The sequence below is a fragment of the Ceratotherium simum genome, chromosome 3 (genome assembly GCF_057802395.1).
Source record: "Ceratotherium simum simum isolate JZ-2026a chromosome 3, ASM5780239v1, whole genome shotgun sequence".
Taxonomy (NCBI): Eukaryota; Metazoa; Chordata; class Mammalia; order Perissodactyla; family Rhinocerotidae; genus Ceratotherium; species Ceratotherium simum.
Genome location: NC_141902.1, coordinates 49,557,990 through 49,579,772, shown reverse-complemented (window position 1 = coordinate 49,579,772; position 21,783 = coordinate 49,557,990). Strand labels below are relative to the sequence as shown.

Sequence of the window (21,783 nt, the reverse complement as noted above, 5' to 3'; positions counted from 1 at the left end):
GGTTCAGATCCATGGCGAGGACATATGCACCACTTATCAAGCCATGCTGTGGCAGCCGTCCCACATATAAAGTAGAGGAAGATGGGCACAGAAGTTAGCCCAGGGCCAATCTTCCTCAGCAAAAAGAGGAGGATTGGCAAAAGATGTTAGCTCAGGGCTAATCTTCCTCACCAAAAATTAATTAATTAATTAATTAGATTAAATAAAATGAGATTAGGCATAGAAGTGTATGCTGTTAGAATCTGCAGAGTTATTAAATGTGGGGCTTAGTTCTGACGTTTCTGGCACCTAATCCACAAAGGAAAATGGATCATTTTTATGTATCCCAATTGCTCAGGAAGCAAAGTTCTTTAAAGGCGTGAATTCTGAGGAAAAAAGAAAGTTCTGTCATGGTTTCCCCTGAGGATGCCTGTGAGTACACACTAGATATTAGCATTTTTCCCATGATAAATAAATTGCATACATTTTTTCTATTGGCTTATATACACTGCAATTGGTACCATATGGCATATCTTGAACTTTTAATTTTTTGTGAGTAATGTTTGTTACAAGTTTATCATGACCACATCCAGATTACTCATTAAAACATCAAAACCGTTTGGGTTGAATGAAGGATTAATGCCCATCATCTCACTCGTGGGATCTTTTCCTTACAATTAATCCCTTTGTTAACGCAAAGGGTTGCTTAGATTCTGATTCTGCCACTTACTAGATGTGTGACCCTGGGAAAGTTACTTAGCCTCTGTTTGCTTCGGTTTCACCATCTGCAGTTTGAGGATGATAATATTACTGATGCCATTAGAATTAAATTTAGGATTAACTTAAACATTCAACCGTAACATTGCTTAGTATGCTGCCTGGCTCCAGTTAATTTCCTATGGTTCCCTATACGATGGTGATAATATTTATAACATAGATATCTAGTTGTTCCTAAATCATCTGGCAAGCATAATAAACCTTGAAAATCCAAGATGAAGCTTTTCTTTCCTCTATAATGTGCAGAGAGGTAGAAAATTGAAATCTTCAGAAGTGGTTGAATTAGTACAATTCTTAGTAAGCATCCTTGTAACAGTTCTCTTGTGCTCTTAGAAAAATATTGTTATTCTTTCTAGATAATGTATTGTTCCAGGAATTTGCAGAGAAACACCTAATCTGTTTTCAAATTTGAAATGGCTGTAATGAATAAGAGTAATAACTTTCAAAATGACTTATTTTCTTTTCTTTTATACCTTTAATCAGGTAGTTTTAGCCCAGATTTACGGATTTTCTGATTATTCATTCTCCCCGCTGTAAACCTTGCTCTGCAGACCTGATTGCTTGTAGGAAATACATTGTTTGCTTATATTCCAACAATTCAACTTTAAGCATTCCTTTACATTTCGACAGCAACCTAACTGTCACTATAGTGGAATACGTGTATCATTCCATATAATATCGTGTCTGGTTAGTAATGCTACTTTGGTTATAAGGATCACAGACTCAAGTAATGATGAATAATTAGAAGGTGATTTTTGTAAGCATACTTTGCAAAACGGAGAAACAAGACTAAACTGCATTGCCATATTATACTGGAACCCAAGGAAAGCTGAATGCAGTTTAACAGGTAGAAAATGACCGGTAGAGTCAGGCCTCATGGAACCATGAACAAGAAGCTCCTTCACAGTTGAAGGCAGTCTGGGGAGTGCAGTAAGTGACCACAGACAAGATCCTCACTCAAGAAGTCCAGCAATACCATGACTCTGCTACTCTTAACATTTCTGCTTTTCCTTCCAAGCGTCCTTTCTCTTCTTTCACTGACAGCTGACTTCTTCTCCTTCAACCCTGTTTATCTCCTGGCCTCTGTTTAAACATCATTTTGATTTATTCTTTTGGATCACTTACTACAGCTGTGTCCAAACTTGAAAGCTTTCAATGTCTATTCTCCTTGTCAACTGTCTCATTCTCTGGATCTCCCAGTCTAGTTCCAGAGAGCAGATGTAAGTTTTCTCATTAGATTACCTCAACAAAGGACTGTGAGATGAGGCATTTAATCCCAGAATGATTTGTGAATGTGGCAGGCACAGCGATTAACCAGTTTAAGACCCATGTTTAATTTTGTACCTATCGCTTTCCCAATTAAATCTTTATGGCCCCAACTTTGCACAGTGCATGGCTTATATCAAATATTCAATGCATATTTGTTAAAGTTAAGTAACAATGTTAATGAAAAAAAAGGTAAAAGTAAATGAAGGAGGAAATAAAAGAATGGGATAAAAATCTTTAAATTAAAAGAAAGAATTTAAGTATTTGCTCTACCTTTCCTGTACTTATTTCAAGGTAACTGAGTAAGTAACTCTAGTTGTTGAAGGGAAGTACTTCTTTACAGAAAAATTCTAACTAATAAATGTTGAAGGAATAACATTACAAAACCACGGTTTTGCAGTCTCTAATGGAATTACTGATTCAGAAATGATTATAAGTAAATGAAAATTAGAGGAGTGGTCAATAGAGAACTTTGGAATGAAGAGATCAGGCTGTTAGCACTGATCAATCTTAGCAGAACTACAGGGGCAACAACTAGATTTAATGTGACCTCTGATGTGGTGGAGTATGAAGTACACAGAGTCTCCTGTGAGGTATTCTTGAAAAAAAATAATAAAAGGGACCTGGAAGTTAGCCTCTAGAGCTAATGTTCAACTATGGGGAGTATTGAATATGGAGTAACAAGTTAAATATAGCAAAGACGCAAGCAGAATCCAGATCTAGAAAATGAAGCACTCTAAGGCACAATGAACATGGCTTCTTTATGAAGTCAGTGGCACGGATGAAAGAAAAGTGAAGGGAGCTGAACTAGAATGAAAGAGACTTATGACGTATAATCGCCATATGTAGTACGTGCACCTTATTTGGATCCTAACTAAAACAGGCAAAATGTAAAATGGAATTAAAAAAAAAAAGTAACAGTGGCATTTGATTATGGAACAGGAAGTACACAATATCAAGGCATTACTGTTAACGTTATTGGTTATGACAATGACATTGCAATATGCAAGAAAATAGCCATCATTTTTAGAGATGAATACTGAAGTACATGGGGATGAAATGATATAATGTCTGAGATTTGCTTAAGATAATTCGGTGAAGAAAAAAAAAGAAAATTAAAGCTCAAGAATATAGATAAAGAAAATATGACAAAAATCTTGGAAATTGTTGAGTTTGAGTGATGGATATACAGTATAGCCTCTCTATTTTTTAATATGATGAACACATTTGTAACAATGTTTTAAATATAAAGATATGATCTCCCTCATTAAGAAGTAGATAATAATAACAACAAACAAACACACAGAGACGGAGATTGGATTGGTGGTTACCAGAGGGGAAGGGGGGAGGGAGGAGGGCGAAAGGGATAATTTGGCACATGTGTGTGGTGATGGGTTGTAATTAGTATTTGGGTGATGAACATGATGTAATCTATGCAGAAATAGAAGTATAATGATGTACACCTGAAATTTATATGTTATAAACCAATGTTACTGCAATAAACAAAAAATTAAAAAAAAAAAAGATAATTTAGGGGAGTGTCAGTGCAAGCAAAGAAATCAATAGCTTTAATATTTTGAATAGCATTAGTTCCAAAACAGAAAGAACAAGATGTAAATCCCTGATCCAAGTAGCTTAAACCCAGTCTCCTCACTGCAGCAAATGAAATATACTATCTTTTAAAACATACAGCTTGCAAATAATGTTCTGGCTCATCCCATAGCCTTGCAAAAATAAAAGCAGCATACTTTATCCTTGCAAATGAAATAGGAGATTTTAGAAAATTGGTCCATTTTCTACTCAACACATTGGATTCTCTCTGATATATACTCTTAGCACAGAAAGAAAATAAATTGAGACTTCACTATATGTACACTTTTGGAGGAAGCTAAAAGATATTACAGACAGTAATAAAACACATGCAAACACACAGTATCATAGAATAGACGAAACAGATTTCTGCTTATATTTTGGCCAGCATCACAAAAACAAACTAATTTAATGTCACAATAATTTAAATGAACTGAGAGTAAAATATCATGACTATTTAAGAAGAAATAAGATTTCTTACTTTAAAGCATATATAATGAACCTCCCCTACATTGTACATTTAGTTGACGTCAGTCTAAAGGACTTTCACATCTAAGTATACAATTTCCTACTGTATATTAATTCATGGAAGTCACACCGATAGCCAAATCTCTATATATCCAAATATAACTCACTATGTACTTCCTTGTTGTTTTTTACTATATACTTCCTCCTGAATTTATTATCTCAGTTAATGGTGCCCCCATAAATACAGCATCTTCATTGTCTCTACCTTCTTTCTTAATACTCTACTCAATGCAGTTAATCAAAAACATCTCTTGATTTATCTTCTTAATATTTCTCTAATATGACCTTACCTCTCCACCATCTTATACAAAGCCCTTATATCTTTTCACTGGATTACTGCTGTAGCCACTTAAGAGTTATCTCTACTTAACGAAAGAAAAAAAAAAAAAAAGAATAGAGAATAAAGCAATTTACTTTAAAACCAAAAGCAATATAAAGATTTAATGAAACCAAAATCTGTTTGTTTGTTTTCTTTTTGGAAGACTAATAAAATTTATAAATGTCTATCCAGTTGGACAGGAGAAAAGAGAGAAGATACAAAATATCAATACTAAGAATGAGAGTAGGGAATTGACTTCAGATTTTATAGGTATTAAAAGGATGATAAGGGAATGCCATGAGCAACTAGATGATAGAAAATTTGATGACTTAAATGGAAAAATTCCCTGAAAGACACAAATTACAAAAGCTGAACCAAGAACAAGTAGGTTTGTAAGGGACCAAGATGGTGACATAAGAGGCTCCTGAACTTCTTCCCTCCATGCATGGATGTGCTGAATGTACAACTACACATGGAGCAATTCCCTCTGAGAGAAATCCAGACAGTAGCTGAGTCACTCCTACACATAGAGTGAATGAGAAAATACCCACATCAAAATGGGAGAGAAAGGCTGAGACATAGTCTTGCCATAAACCCCACCCCTGGCACATCACCACACAGCCAGGAGGGAACCCCAACTCCCAGGTCTCCCTGAGGAGTAAAGGGTTTTGATTGCACATCTCCTGCTCCAACTTTTAAGATTCCCCCCTGAGGAATGGCCCCCTGAAAAACCTAGCTCTGAAAGCCAACAGGATTTGTGTCCACAAGACTCACAGGACTATAGTAAACAAAGAGGCAGTTGTCAGTAGGTGTGCAAGCACACCCTGTGGCCATTCCCTCAAGGTTCAGCCCACAAAGAGCAGGAAAAAATGTCCATCTTGCAGTCTTTCCCTGGAAGGGGTCTGACTACATTCTTTACAAGCTGCTGCCTGAGGGTCTGGCTTCTAATTTATTATGCATCTAGAGGCAGCGGAGATTCTCCCCAGTGCCCGGGGGGAGCCTCTGGGCACTTCCCCCGCTTTCTCCCTCTGGCTTGCTTCAACAATGAAACCAAACTGCTAATATCTCCCTGAAAGGAGCTTGTTCACACATTTAATGCCCGAACTTTTATGGGTGCCACCGGAGGGACACGTCCGCAAATCACCTGGTTCTGATAGCCTGTGGGACTTGTGAATGCAAGTCCCACAGGACTACAGCAAAAAAAGAAGCAACTTTTCAACAGGTGCAAGTGCACCCCCCATTTCACTCCCCCCACCCACTGGCTACACTCCTGGGCTCAGTGCAGAGGAAGCAAGCAAAAATGCCCATCTTCCAGCTCCTCCTTGGAAGGGGCTTAACTACATACTTTTCCAGCTATTGCCTGAGGGTCCACCTTCTAATTAGGCTGCATCTAGTTGCTGACTGCTATCCTCCCCTTTGGGACACTGACAAGTCTTGGTACATTCTCAACTATGGGAGCCACTAAGAACTAAGACAGAGGCTTGGATAATCATATACGTTTGAGAGACAACCAGGAGCTCAGGCTGGGCTGATTGATGAGACTAATCTGTCAAGACTGGGAGGGGTGGCTGTTTTATCTAATGTGCAGAAACTAACACACAGAGTCAACGAAAATGAAGAAAGAAAGGAACATGTTTCAAACAAAAAAAGAAGATAAACTACTATAAACTGATCTTAATGAAATGGAGATAAGTGATTTACCCAATAGAAAGTTCAAAATGATGTCATAAAGATGCTCACTGAGGTCAGGAGAGCAATGCGTGAACAAAGTGAGAATTTCAACAAAGAGATTGAAAATATAAAAGTCCAAGAGTCTTAAAAGCAGCAAGAGAAAAGCAATTTGTTACATACAAGGGAATCCCCATAAGACTGTCAGTGGACTTTTCAGCAGAAAAGGAGGGATGCGGATCACAGAAGGGAGTGGGATAATATATTCAAAGTGCTGAAAGAAAAACACTGCCAAACAAGGGGCCAGCCCGGTAGCATAGTGGTTAAGTTCATGCACTCCACTTTGGCGGCCTGGGGTTCCCGGGTTAGGATCCTGGGTGGACATACACACCGCTTATCAAGATATGCTGTGGCAGGTGTCCCATGTATACAGTAGAGGAAGATGGGCACAGATGTTAGCCCAGGCCAATCTTAAATCTTTCTGAACAAAAAGAGGAGGATTGGCAACAGATGTTAGCTCAGGGCTAATCTTCCTCACCACAAAAAAAAAAAAAAAAAAAAACAATCAAAACAAGAAAAACTGCCAAACAAGAATACTCTTAGGCAAAGTTGTCCTTCAGAATTGGAGACGTAAAGAGTTTTCCAGACAAATAAAAGCTGAAAAAGTTCACCACCACTAGACTGATTGACGTATGGATCAATAGATCAATGTAGCAGAAAGAACAGAATCAGACTCTCACACATACAGTTAATTGATTTTTGATAAAGTTGTCAAAGTAATTCAAAGGGGAAAGGATTTTTCTAACAAGTAGAGTTGGAAATGTTAGATAAACATATGAAAACAAATTCCAAAGAATCTTAAACTCTGTATCAAACCACATACAAAAACTAACTTTAGGGGTCAGCCCCATGGCCTAGTGGTTAAGTTCACCGTGCTCTGCTTCAGCAGCTGGGTTCAGTTCCCGGGCACAGATCTACACCATTCATCAGTGGCCACACTGTGGCAGTAACCCACGTACAAAATAGAGTAAGATTGGCACAGATGTTAGCTCAGGGCCGGTCTTCCTCACCAAAAAAAAAAAAAAAAAAATTAATTTGAAATGAATCATAGACGTCAACGTAAGACATCTAGAAGAAAACTGTGGTGTTGCAAGTTGACTGCGGGTGTTGCAAAGATTTCTTAAATAGGACACAAAAGTCCAAATTATAAAAGAAAACAATCAATAAATTGGACCAGTCCATCAAAATAAAAAACATCCTCTTCTAAAGACACTAGTAAGAAATGAAAAAGAAAGACGCAAAATGGGAGAAAATATTGCTTTTATATCTGAAAACAGGCCTTTATTTAGTATATATAAAGAACCATTACCACTCAATAATAAGATAATCATCCCCATTTGGAAACAGCAAAAAGATCTGAACAGATACTTCAGCAAAGAAGATACATGGATTGCAAATAAGCACAGGAAAAGATGGTCAACGTCAGCATTTAGGAAAGCGCAAATTAAAATTACAATGAAGTACACTATATGCCCATTTGAATGGCTAAAATCACAAATCTAATTATACCAAGTGCCGGCAGTGTGCAACCACTTTGGAAAGTAGTTTGGCAGTTTTAAGAAATATTAAACATGTACCTACCACACGACCCAAGGTAAATGAAAGAATATGTCTATGCAAAAACGTGTAAACAAATATTCATTGCAACCTAATCTGGAAAAAATCCACATGTTGATCCTAACTTTAACCCATGAATGAATATAAAGTTTTTGTGTATATCTATACAGTAGAATATTACTCAGAAATAAAGAGAGGCAAAGTATTAACACACACAACAACCTGGATGAATCTCAAAACAGTTGTAATGAGTGAAAGTCGTCAGAAAAAAGAATGAACATAATATGTGATTCCTTTACGTAAAGGGATAAAATTTCCAAACCAATTTACAGTATCAGAAAGCAGACCAGTGGTTTCTTGGGGTAGCTTAAAAAAGGCACATGGAAACTTATTGGGGTGATGGATATCTTCACTATCTTGACTGTGGTGAGGCTTTCATGGCTAGATACACGTCAAAACTAATCAAATTGTATACTTTAAACGTGCAGTTTTATTGTATTCGATTAATACCTCAATAAATCTGTTAAAAAGTGAGAGAAAGACCCACATTTAAAGATCTAAAAATACTCTGCTTCATAGTTTTCAGCTTCAGTGAGATAGTGAAATTTCTACAAGCATCTAGAAAGCTCCCTCATAAAAAAGAATTTTAAAAGTGTGAATAAATATTGCTCAAAGAAATACTCTAGTATATCAATTAATCAATGGAGTAGGACAGAGAGAACAGAAACCAACTATACATATGGATTTAGTTTAATTTATTCATTTATTCAACCAATATATATGCCTGGATATGTACTAGTGTACAAAATAAAACAAATCCCTCCCCTCATGTTTACATTCCACAATTATTATAAATTGTTATCAAATTTGAACAAGCAAAAGCTTACAATGACATTTCAAAGTCAGGATAACAATAAATAGTTCATTCAATAAATTATTTATATCAATAACCCTGATTTACATTGAAAGATATAAAAATAAGTCCTGTATTTTTAAATCATTTGTTCACTTTCCATTGCCTTCAAAATAAAACCAAAACATGTTTTGGCCTGACATATCCTTCACCAGTTGGCCTGTGCCCTCATACTTTAGTGTATATAGAACATGAAGGATGCTTTATTAACAATGCAGACTTCTGTGCCAACTTCAGATTTTGACTTCATAAATTTGGGATGGGGTTCAGAATCTGCATACTCAACTAGCAGCCCATATGACCCCGACCCTAGTAAATTCGATTTTCTACATTGTGAAACACTGTGCTAGCTTAACTAACCAATGAGATAGTTAGTGAAGCCTAAACATGATGACACATTGTGCAAATAAACAAATGTGAATGAAAATCTCAACAAATTATACAAATGCAACATTGGCCACCAAGACCACACCTTACTGTTCAGATGAAGTTATTTAAAACATTGATGTAATTAAATGAGAAGCAAACTGGAATGATCCTTAGTAAGCAAAAACATCTTTAGAACATCCTCAAAATCTGAGCGAATACAATCATGAAACATAGATTCCAACTAGAGGGAAGGCATTCAGGGTTTCTAGGGCTAGGTTTTAATACAAAAAAGAGTGAGTCTAAACTTTGACATTAAAAACAAAAATACAAAAGCAAAACAAAGACATTTCTCTCCTTTCCTTGTGTCATTGCTCATTTTTATATTTAGATTTAATTTAGTTCAGAATTTAATTTTTGCCATAACTAAATGTATTTCCTTCATTACCCTTAATACAGTTACAAAAAGTCAACTAAAATCTTCATATATCTTTGGTATATGATTAAAGATAATTCTGGGAAACTTGAATTGATTCCATGATTTTATAACGTATCTTTTACTAGTCATATCCTGATTTCTGATATTTGGTAAATGTAAAGAATTCCTTGATTAAAGATAAAAGCCTTTCAAATAACTTTTAATTAGCATTTCTCAGCAGACGTTTGTTTTCATTCAATAGTCATTCATCAAATGGCCTATCCCAGCCCAAGGACACAGTCTTGAAACAAGTTACTGATCTCCCTTTCTTTAGAAAATCTACTCTGCCTTCAAGACGGGTCCAAAGAATGAATGAGAAAACATATCTATTCCACAAAGCTGCCCAGGATGAGTTGAGGACATGTCATGTATTAAAATAAAAGATCTCTCCTGGGCTATCAGAAGAGAATAAAAGAGCAAAGTCTCTACAGATGGTCATCAGGAGACACTCTGGCCATCAGGCAGAAGAAGTGGCTATAAGGGGAAGAGGGAGAAGAGAGTGGAAAGGCAAACCTAATGATGTTATCAGGGATGAATATCAAAGAGAAGACCACTTTCTCCACAATTAGGAAGAATTTGGGGCAGGTGAAAATGGGTGGTTAAGAAGCAGGAAAGGATGAAAATTTTGGATACTTAAATTTATTTCTTCTTTAATTAGAATTTCAACTGGATTCAACATAAGCTTTTTGACCCTATCTTGACCACTACAGAGAATGAGACATAATAAAACCAGTTCTCCATAGTAAGTCTGAATCTACTTCATGGTTTGTCTATTTCTGCTATCCCTGCTGCCCACAGCATTTCAGGTATTACCAATATGTCTGGATGCCCGATCCATTAACCAGATTGTAAGTGCCTGGTTGGCAGAGTTAGCTGTTATTTTGCTTGTGTAGCCCTCAACATGTGGGCATGAAATAAATCCTAAATGTGCAAGACTAAAGTTGGATTGGATCTTGGAAATTATCTAGTGATATGTCCTTATTTTACATATGAGGAAACTAAGACCCAGGGAAATTAGACAACTTGCCCAAGGTCTCGTAGCTAGTGGAATTTTGATAAGTTCATGATTTTAGACTCTTCTAGAGTCTGATCTTCTAGAACCACCATTAACGCATCTGCCTTGTCTACCTGCTCATAATTTGTAAAATCTATGCATGGATGGATAGGCTTGAGAAAATGGACTTGTTTTATTAAATATTGCATTAAATTTGTTAAATCCAGGATACACAACTATTTTGAAAGGTTTTTTGATAAATATTTATTACTAAAAAGTTACAATGGACTATGTTTAATACTAGCTGTTTAACTTTCTTTTTAGTTTTGGAAGGAGTGCATTTTTTTCTTTTGAGACAATGGGATAGTTATGAAAGAAACCAGAAGAAAGAGAAAACTTTTCTAAATCAAATAAAAATAAATCATGGGAAATGTTTGTCTCCACATCCAAAGACTCTCACTCTATGGGGCTTAAATTAAAAATTCATGATATCACCAAATTGATATTTACTGATAAAAGTAGAAAAAGACTGCTTTCTACAACTTGATTTTGGAAAAGTTTGTCATTGTCATGAGAGTATAAGCCGTGCTTCAAATATTTTATGTTTTCTTAACTTTAGTGAAATAAAATCTTTTCATTTCCAAAACAGTGTACTTACTGATTCAGGACAGGTGTGTAGGCAGTTTTGTCCTCATCAATAATAGTGACCATCAGTGTAATAAGTTGGGGCCAAAAATCCAAATTCTTGGTGGTTGGTCCCTGATCTTCCCGAGGAATGTCCTGTTTCTTACTCTGCTCACAAGTTCACGCAACATGCAAAAGAAAAAGTTAAATGGTATGACTTTAGTTAGATGTCACTGTCAAGAGGATCAGAGAAAAGTGATTATGGAAAAACTGTTAGATCATGTGAGCCAAAGCTATTAAATTCAGGTTTCCTTTTTTCAACGAACAGCATCTCATAGGATAAAGTCACAACAGCCAGGCTTGTATTTCTAAATGCTTTGGTCCTGGAATGGAGGTATCTCTTCCTCTGACTAGTGCAACTCATGATCTTAGGCATTATTACTGTAGAAATTATCCCTTTAATGTAGCCTCTTCTAAGGAGAGGTTGATTTCTGTGTGTACAAAGGTGTGTATGTGTGTGTGAAATTTATCCTGCCTAAATATTTTGTCCAAAGTCACAGTGGTGGTAAGTGGGCAGAACTCAAGGCTGCCCGGTTACAAAGTCGGTACTGTTAAATTCTATGGTATATAGTATATACACGCTACATGAATTGCCTGGAACTCTCTCATTCCATGCACAAATGTGTCTAGTTAACTGACCATTTGTAAACCTATCTTTCTTTTGTGTGTGTGTTTAAATCACATTTGATTCCTTCTTAATTTACCACAGTGAACGAATTCTCCAGCTCTCACCTCTAGAAAGATAGTGTTGCCTGGGAAGATCTAAATTCACATTGAGATTAAGAGAGTACAATAACAATCTTAAATGTTTCACATATAAACTTCAAACTCAACACATACTATTCTTTCAAACATACAGATAAGTCATTCTGATTATATTGTTTAGTGGGTATTCTTCTCAGCATACTTCTTTTACATTTTCTTTTTAAAATTAGGCAAAAAAGATAAAGGCAGAGACAATTTTCACTCAAGTATACAAATAAGTGGGAAGTATATGGCTTCTCTGACTATTTTGCTAAATATATTTTGCTAAATAGATCCAGGAAATCTGAAAACTTCAATTTGTGGCTCAGGAAATTCCCGGGCTCTCTGATATAAAAGGTGGATTAGATTTCATTTGGCCCAATCTATAGCTATATCCAACTACCATGTCTTATCCGAAGATCAGCCATCCTCTGCTGACTGGTTGTACACATATCTTCTAATGCTGCCCAAGATATGTAACCAGATTTGGATGAGTTATCACTCTATTATTTTTCTCACTTATGTTAAAATATAGCCCTATATTGAATGCACTTACTATTAGAGACCTCCACCCACAGACTATAATGTACCCTTAGGGACATGTATTTTCCTTGGGTTCTTCCAAGCAATGTTGATTTATTTTTATGCTCAAAATGCAACAGATATTAAAAGTTGGAGAGCTAAATTAAAATACTCAAAAAATTAGTGGCTGGCATAAATTATTTCAAATTCGCAGAATGAACTCTAAGCAGTCTCCAAAGGATCTTAAGAACCTTGTATATCTGGTCCCTGAGAACCGCTTGAAACTCCTCGCAGGCTTCCTCTTTCAATTCCTGAGGTACATCAATGCACATCAGAAAATTTTTAAGGAGAAAAAGGCAGCAATACAGGCTTACAAATATCTAGCTTTGCCTACTTTCAACTTACATTTTCTATTGAAGTGTATCTTTCTTTTGTGAACAAGACTTCATTATTGTCACAATAATGTAATTATTTAGTCATTACCTTAAGCTCAGTAGATTTCCCTCTTTATCAATTATTTAGAAATCCAGAGAACCTGGTGACTTGTGAAGGTTGTAAATAAAATTAGTTCTGATGGCCACAGTGAACTGTATTAGAATACTATCATTAATCACCATGATGTGTACATAGCCAAGCTATATGTCTAACTTATTTCAAGTAATGTGATTAAATGAAATGTATATAGATGCTATGTCTAACATCACAGTCACTTATCATCATTCTGCAAAGAGTGATATGGAAAGGAGGAGATACTAATGTAGCTGACTATGCATTAATTCCAAAGTCTCTCAGCTGTCACAAATTATACTTCCATTGCTCATTTTTATGACATCAGAGGATTATAGCTGGTTCTGTACCTTGCATCAGAACAAACCAAACTGGGTGCTGAATCATTAAGTTTTTACATACAACACAACAATATCATAAATTAGGCTTTCCTTATTTTACTAGTGCATTTTAAAAGACTTCACGTTTAAAAGGCTGGGGTACAATCATGTATATTAGAATATTTACCCAATTTCTTAAAAACTAAATTTTTCTAAGTAACACTTTATTAATATCCTAGAAGTCTGCTAGGGCATTTGACCTTGTGGTTGGAAAAGTTAAGATAATAGTAGTAGAAATGTAAGAAGATAATAATAAGTGCATTAATATTTACCGAAACCCTTATGAATTAATATTTATAATAATAAAAATATATTTTATAACATATACTTATATATAATATATAATTATAAACTCATTAATAACAAACAAATAAAATAAAATAAGTTTATAAAACTATGACCTACTAGTTCAATTTTAATTGTGGTTATTATTATTATAGTGACTAAAAATTATTTTGTTAATCGATTATTGATGAAAGAAATTTGAAGGAAAGTCTGTGAGAGGATAATGGGAGGAGGAATTTTTGAAAGTGGAAAGTTGCAAGGGTGTAGGGTCAGCTGAAAATGTTTCGTATAGTCATGTTTATAAAGGATATTCACTACAGGAAAGCTTGTATAGACAAGCTAATAAGACGTACACTATACTTTCATAATATCAAATAAGAAAATATGAATATATTCCATCAAGAAGAGATCAATATGTAGAGAACTATTACATGCAAAAAAAAGCATTGAAATAACAGATGATATCTTCATTTTAGTAAGACTTATGCAATACTTCTAGGATTACTATAAAATATTTCTGTGGCATTCCATGCATTTGTTCAGTGAGCACGTAATTTTGAAATACTTTCTCTATAGAGTAGGCCAGACATGGGTTGTGGGGAGATATTTGATAGAGAATGCAAAGACGGGATGTTTAAATGAAGAAGCGCATGACAGATACATACTTGGAGAATTACCAGTAATATGAGGCTACAAGCTTTTGACACAGTGTGTTTCTCTAATATTAGTTCTACTGGATGTTAGCAAGTTTTACACACACACACACACACACACACACACATACACACACACAAGATTCATGCTTAAGCAAATTAAGAAAATATTTGCTTAAACAAAGGTAAATAGGTTATTTCCAGACTTCTTTGAGTAATATGCTAATCCGCATTGTGATTCTCTAAGACAGTGGTTCTCAAACTTTAGTACATATCAGTATCACTGGGAAGGCTTGCTAAAACACAGATTGCTAGGCCCTACCCCAAGAGTTCCTGATTCAGTAGGTCTAGGGTGAGGCCTGAGAATATGCATATATAATGACGATGTCTCAAGCTGCTGGTTCAGGGGCCAGTTTGAGAACTACTGCTCTGAGAACTAACACTGTAGCATTATTTTCTCAAATGTATCTGAACTTGATAAAGCCCTCCACTCTCCTTCTATTGTCCACACTATCTTGCAAAACTTTCCACAGAGTAAATGTGCCTCTCAACATACTTTGGGAAAGAAAAGTCTAGAGAGACAGATGCAGTTAAATCCTGAAGGACCTTGTGTATCCTGTTAAAGAAATTACATTTAAACCAAACTTGATGAGGATCATTAAAATATTTTAAACATGGAAGTATTTAATTACATTTATGTTTTAAACAACTTGGCAGTAGCAGGAAGTTTAATAAAATTAAACTGATGAAATAGTTAATAAGGAAAATTGATAGAACTCATTGCCTAGTTGGTGAGAAAGAAGAGAGGGAGAAATCAAGTGGAATTATCCAGAAGGTAATTAGATAGACTGGTCTGGAGTTTCAAAAGCATTCTGGACTCATGATATAGACAGAAGAATTCCAGGATTTATATGGTAGCTGAAATTATGGAGTAAATATTACTCAAAGAGAAGGAGGAGAATTCATAGCCACAGGCAAAATCTTGGGGAAAAAAATCTAAGGAAAAAGAAAAAAAATTAATGAAAGAGATGCATAGATGGGGGAGCGAGGCCCCTGTTGAAATGGGAAAGAATGGGATACAGAGTGTATGTGGGAGGATTAGCCTCAAACATAAATGAAGATCATGGCTTCCCTGGAGTCAAGTGATGAAGAGTCCTGCAGATAAGTCTTGTTGATGGCGAGAAAGGATAGCTAGGAATTTCCATCCTGAGAGATGAGGAGAATAAGTACTAAGGGTTTAAAATAGCCCTTGCCAGGAAGGAGAGAGAGCCTTGAGTTGGAGGCACTGCCAGCTAGCTTGGGAGCTCTATTGAGGGTAGGTTCCTGAACTTACAGTAACACTACTCTGGATCATTATGAATTTTCTCCAGTACTGGATTTAGAAGTCAAGAAAACAGAGTGTTGCATTTGCTACTGGAGAGCAGTGAAAACAGTAAAGGAGAAAGAGATCTGAGTGTTTGACAAGACTGGTCGAAGTGCTGGAATAGACATGTATTTTGGTCCAGCGGAAGGAAGAAGAGAAATGAGAGGTAAGATGGAAAAATAGATCTAGAAGGAGTAGGGAATGAGCAAGGTAGAAGGGCAGCAGACTGTGGTATTAGGATATTAATGCATAGGCATTCAGACCATGGGAGTGGGAGGCAGGAATAGAGATTAGCTGAAGGGCTCTAGAGCTGAGCTCTAGAAGAGCTAAGGAAAATGATTCCTCAGGTAAGATAATGAAGCTGTGATATCTCTGAAAAGAACTTACAGAACTTGTGTGTAAGTAGTTGACTGCTGCCGTGTTCATAGTGAAATGGTTTTAGTTCAAGGCGCAGATAAGCAATAATTAAAGGTATTGGCAACAAGGTTTATTGATGCTAGGAATTTGGAAAATTGGGATGGCATAGATATAAAGGTGCAAAAAAAGAAAATGAGATACAGATGAACCTGAATACTTTAAAAGAATTAAATTTTAAAATGTGATGATAAGAAAAGACTGGCAAGAGGCTGGCTTGGTTGCGTAGTGGTTAAGTTCACATGCTCCACTTTGGCAGCCTGGGGTTCGCAGGTTCGGATCCCGGGGGCAGACCTACACCACTCATCAAGCCATGCTGTGGTGGCGTCTCAAATACAAAATGGAGGAAGATGGGCATGGATGTTAGCTCAGGGCCAATCTTCCTCAGCCAAAAAGAGGACGACTGGCAACAGATGTTAGCTCATGGCCAACCTCCCTTGCAAAAAAAAAAAAAAAAAAGACTGGCAAAATAAATTAATATTAAACCGTTAACTAAATAGCTCCTACATAAGATGTTTGCAACTTCCTCTGACTCTGAGTTGGCTGTTTACCTCCTCATACTTCTGAGATAAGGAAATCTTAGCCCTAGTAGTTTGCAGGTTTAGAACAATGGGAACCTTGTCAATGGTTTTGGAAGCAGAACATTAAGTTTCAGATACTCAAGGGATCTCAGATCCTTGTGAAGAGTGATATAGACAGTTTATCAGCTAGGAGAAGGGAGGACATTTGTACTGCCCTACACTTAGACAAGATTAGGGAATTTCTCTAGGTAGCTTTCCCCTCGCCCTGGGCAACCAGCTGGAACATTCTTGACATCAATGGAGCCAACCTTCTTGCTTCTCTCTCCCAGATACCGCTGCCTTCTCTTTTCTGTTTAATAATACTTCCACCTCCTCCAAAAGCAGCAACAGAGGCATCTTTTCAACTCATTCCATGTTGAATCCTCACAACAAAACCATTAGTCTTGAAGACTGAATATATGAACAAACAATGGCCAGATCACATATAACAGAAATCTGACCCACAATCTCTGTAGCAACCAGCCTAGGAAGCCAAACCACAACCTCTGCAGCAGTCAGCCCAGAAAGCTAGGACGTGGTCAATGACTGCCAGCTTCCTTATATTTTGCCCTTATTTCCAACTCAGGACCAACCAGAGAAAGCCAAATATGCTTTCCAAACCAATCACATAAGATGCCCTTCTTCTAGTTAGCTGTCTCTCAGGTTCCCCACGCCAACAAGCTCCAACATATCAGACCTGAAGCCTTCCCTGCTTTTCACTGTGAAGCTTTCTCACTTCCCTGCCTACCTTTGAGTCTCGGCCAAACAAGTGATGTTGTCTGCCCCCCTTGCTATAGCAAAGTAGCCTCTGTTTGTTCTCATTTAAATGATCTTCATTCATTTCCAAACATCAAAGTCAAATAATATAACCCTCATTTCAGAGGTGAAGAAACTGAGGGTTACCTAAATTCCTAACCCCTCTTCTTAACTGAAAACAAAACACGTAGACCACATTGAAAAACTTATAGCCTTGTTTTTTCCTTTATATCCTCAACTCCAAGACCTGGTTACATAGTTTATAGACACAGGTGACAACCATTACCTCCCAGTGATAATACTGAGCTGATTTTTATTCTGAGTTATGTATCTTGCATGAGAAGGAAAGCTTTCAGATAATAAAGTTGTTGACGCTTATGGGAAATACCTACACGTCTTGAGACTGCCACACCTGCTGCTGATTTCAGTTTGAGGCCTAAAATACAATCAGGGTCTAGTTCTAAGTTAATTTCCATTTGGTTTTCCCCTAGTTTTAGAGCTTTCTTAATTGTCAATGTTTTAACATCAGCACCCTGTTGTTCCAAAAGTTCCTACTAACGGTACAAATTAATCCTTAGTGTGCATATCACCACAACTCCTTCCTGGGCTTCTCCCAACTAGTGTTGGTTTAATTTCATTCAACTTTTGGCAGAATGGACAACCAGACATGGACATAACAGGAAGATCCAGAGAGTGCAGCTCTCGGCTTTTCATAGACTCTCTATTCTGTTTGCTCAAATGGAAAACTATCAAAATGAGACTATAGTGTCCAGAGTGACTTTACTAAAATTGCTCATCTTGGTAATCCTGCAAGGTTAAATCCCTTTTTTGACGGATTATGCTTGAGCAAAACGATATGAATCTGTGCTCACAGTGTGAAGGGGTAGACAGGAAATAAAAAAGGCAGGATGTGAAAGTATTTTGTGGAGGCTTCCACACCCAGCAGAGGAAGAAAATGAAAGAGGAGAAGGATTGTTAAGATGTATTAACTTTATGTGAGCAACTTAGTCACCACACCAGAGAGTTCTACAACCCCTGCTCTTTGTCACTCAGACAAAAGCAGTCAGCTGGATTCTAGGGTCTTTGCACCTGGAGAGAAATTAAAGAGACTGTTCCCAGGTAAGAGAGGAAGAGATACAGAAGTTAAAATCAATGCATGAGTAAACACAAATCTTTTTTGTCTTGCTTCTTCTCAACTTTGCCAAGAGCTCATAGAATCACTCACATCACTCTCTTTTCTTTGTTCTTTAATTACATTGTAGTACTGAAAAGGCTGTAGACAACATTTATTGCAATTTCTGCCTTCTACAGATGAAGAGATTGAGCCTGACATAGTTTAAAGTGGTCATGCAAGGTCATATAATGTCAAAAATCAAAAAATCCAGACCTTGAAAATGTCATGTTCTCAAGAGAGCTCACTTCACTCTACCTCCCTTTTCTTGAAGTTAGAAATTACTCAAGTTAAATAGCAGAAAATAGAGTTGGAATTTCTTTGTTAAGACATAAAGAAGCAAATTAAGTTGTTGATCAACAGGATTTATGACCCTTTCTAATTAAAAAGTGTGACAGCCATTGATAAATGGAAGCATTAGTATTTTTAATTGATGACTTAGGGAAGCCTCCTTATATATCTTAAGATCTAATGTAAATGGAGCATCCTTTTTAAGGTGGTGATAGTAGTTACCATTACTTATTTTTTCCACCTTTGGCAAAGTTCAGTTCATCTCTTGCTTAGACCATTTGCAAGTTCATCGCCCTTGATCTACCTACTTCAAAGGTTTTTTCCGCTATTAATCTTTAATACCACTGTCAAAGATGCTTTCTTCTCCCCCTGAATTTTACTGACATATAATAAGTCATTTAAAGTTTGGCCATGAATGGGAGAGATTCGGGGAAGTTAGGCTGGATGAGGGTGGGTGCCTGGATTCTCCAATGAGCTGGGTCTTAGTCATACACTTAGTGAATAGCCCTTAGTATTCTGGCCATGCCATGGATCAATCTGTTTACTTTCATGACAGATAATGTTATGCAATCTCTGCCTTTCTGGGATAGCTGGGCCAGAGTCTGTATCCTAGCTATCATGATTCATTGTATAACTGGCTTTTAAAATTCACAGTAAAAGTCCCTTGGGACAATGTGAATTGCAACTTATACAGAGAATCTAAAAGAAACATACCGAGGAGTGAAATTGGAGACTATATTCAAAGCTGCCACTGACCAGTATTTTTCTAAGCCTGGTTGGTGGATCATCTACATCAATTAGAAATATATTTGATTTTAGAGCTCCTGTTGCAGACCTGCTAAATATGGTATCTGGAGGTACGGCCTGGGAGTCTGGGCTTACACATATAGCTCTGCTTGTCTGAAACCCTCACATTCATAGCAAGAGTTCACTACTAACTTGTACTTAAGTCAGGTAAAATTAGTCCTCATTTTTTTAGGAAGAAGAGTGATATAGTTCCTCCTGGATGCCAATATCAGTCATGGGTTTGCTAGATTTTGCATTCTGTCCTGATAACAAAAGACTTCTGTTTCACCTTTACATCTGACGAATTTCCAACAACGTAGGATTCCTTAATTTTAAGAGGAGGTGGAATATCTTACTGGATGTTTATGTGACGCCCCTTCCAGTTCTTTATAGACTCCTATGCTAGATCCCTTTGTAAAATATTACTTTTTAAACAAATGGTCACTAGGAAGTTACTGGTATACTCAAATAACTTAATTTACTGTTGCTAATTGAGAACAAAAAATTGAGCAATGAGAGGTCTTAAACAAGAGTAATTATTGAAAACTAAAAATATGTTAATCTGGTTAGAAAAGAACAAGGGATTTCCATATCTTAGAATATTTCATTTTTATTACAGCAAAATATTCAAAGAATCTTCACTGAGTCCTTTCAGCTTCATTAAGTCCAAGATATCCTGACATTTAAATCGCCAAAACTGCATTTCAAAGTGTTTGGACACTCTAAGTGCTTTTTAACAGCACTAAATGGTTCTTTGAATTTGAATAGACTGTACACGGTTAAGTGATCTATACATCACTATAAATTGTCATAACTCTGAATGTGGACTTTAAATATATAAATTACTTAACAGCATGGTATAATAGAAAAAATAATAATTGAACATGGAATCAGAAGCTTATAGTCTGTTCTCAGCTTACCATTAACTTGTACAAATTGGGACAAAGAATTAATTTCTTCGACTTTGGATTTCTAATATTGAAATAGGAATATACAGACCTAATCCTGTGTTTCTGATAATTCTAGCAAATACATAGGTAGAATATCTTCAATAAGAGACATTTACTACTATAACAGGTGAATATTCAACTTTAATTAAATTTATGGTATATGCTTTGTCTAATTGACAAGGTTCTTGTTAGAATCCAAAGAGAGATGCATGAGAAAGTGTCTTGAATATAAAACATCACTATTTTAATGGATAAACTAATAGTTTTGTTCTTTTCTCTTTACATAAATCAAACACATTAAAAAGGACAAATGTAATAGGTCACATCTAGCAGGTATTTATTTTCCTTTTAAGATATCACATCTTTAAAAGAACTAGTAATGCTTATATCAATGATAGGAAATTCAGGAGTAGCATGATAGCTGACTTCAAATATATGATGGGCTGTTGTATGGAAAGAGATTAGAAGATAAATGGAATTTGTCTTGTTTAGTGAAAAAAATAAAAATACACTTGTAAGTATAATTTTCAATAGAAACATAGTGGTATGACCTAAGGAAAAACTTTCTAAATATCAGAACTCTCCAAATGTTATAAACTCCTAGACATTTAGAGGCATACAGGAAGTGCTATATGAGAAATCCCTTGTCTATATTGAATCTAAAAATTGACCACATGCCCTGAGTTTCTTTCTAATATACATTTCTATGATTGTATGCCTGTAACTAAATTCATAGAGATGAAAACAAAATTCACAAATTTTGAGCACTTGACAGGATGTTGATAAAAATATATGGTTACTGGTGTTTTTTTGGCTTTATTGAGGTATAATTGATATATACAAATTGCATATATTTAATACATACAGATTGATGAGTTTGAACATTTGCATCACCATCATACATAAACATACCACACCACATACCATTTGGACATACTACTGCCACAAACAAAGTAATAAACATATCCATCACCTCTGAAAGTTTCCTTGTGTCTTTTTGCCCACTACCACCATAGTAAGAACACTTAACATGAGATCTACCTTCTTAATGAATTTTTAAATTAGTAACACTGTGTTGTTAACTATAGGCACTATGTTGTACAGCAGATCTCTAGAACTTAATTCATCTTGTATAACTGTAATGTCATAGCCATCGAACATAAGGTTACCGTTTTAAAAAGCTAAAATACTTTGTGGCAGAAACTCGATAGCTGTTCAACAA

General features: G+C 36.1%; 1 protein-coding gene across 1 annotated transcript in view; it reads right to left on the bottom strand.

Annotated features, from left to right (window-relative positions):
- UNC13C (unc-13 homolog C) overlaps positions 1–21,783 on the bottom strand; it is a 584,623-nt gene that overhangs the window by 188,789 nt on the left and 374,051 nt on the right. Inside the window, 1 exon segment of the mRNA XM_087427449.1 lies at positions 11,154–11,287. Within this exon segment, the coding sequence (XP_087283575.1) occupies positions 11,154–11,287 (134 nt within the window).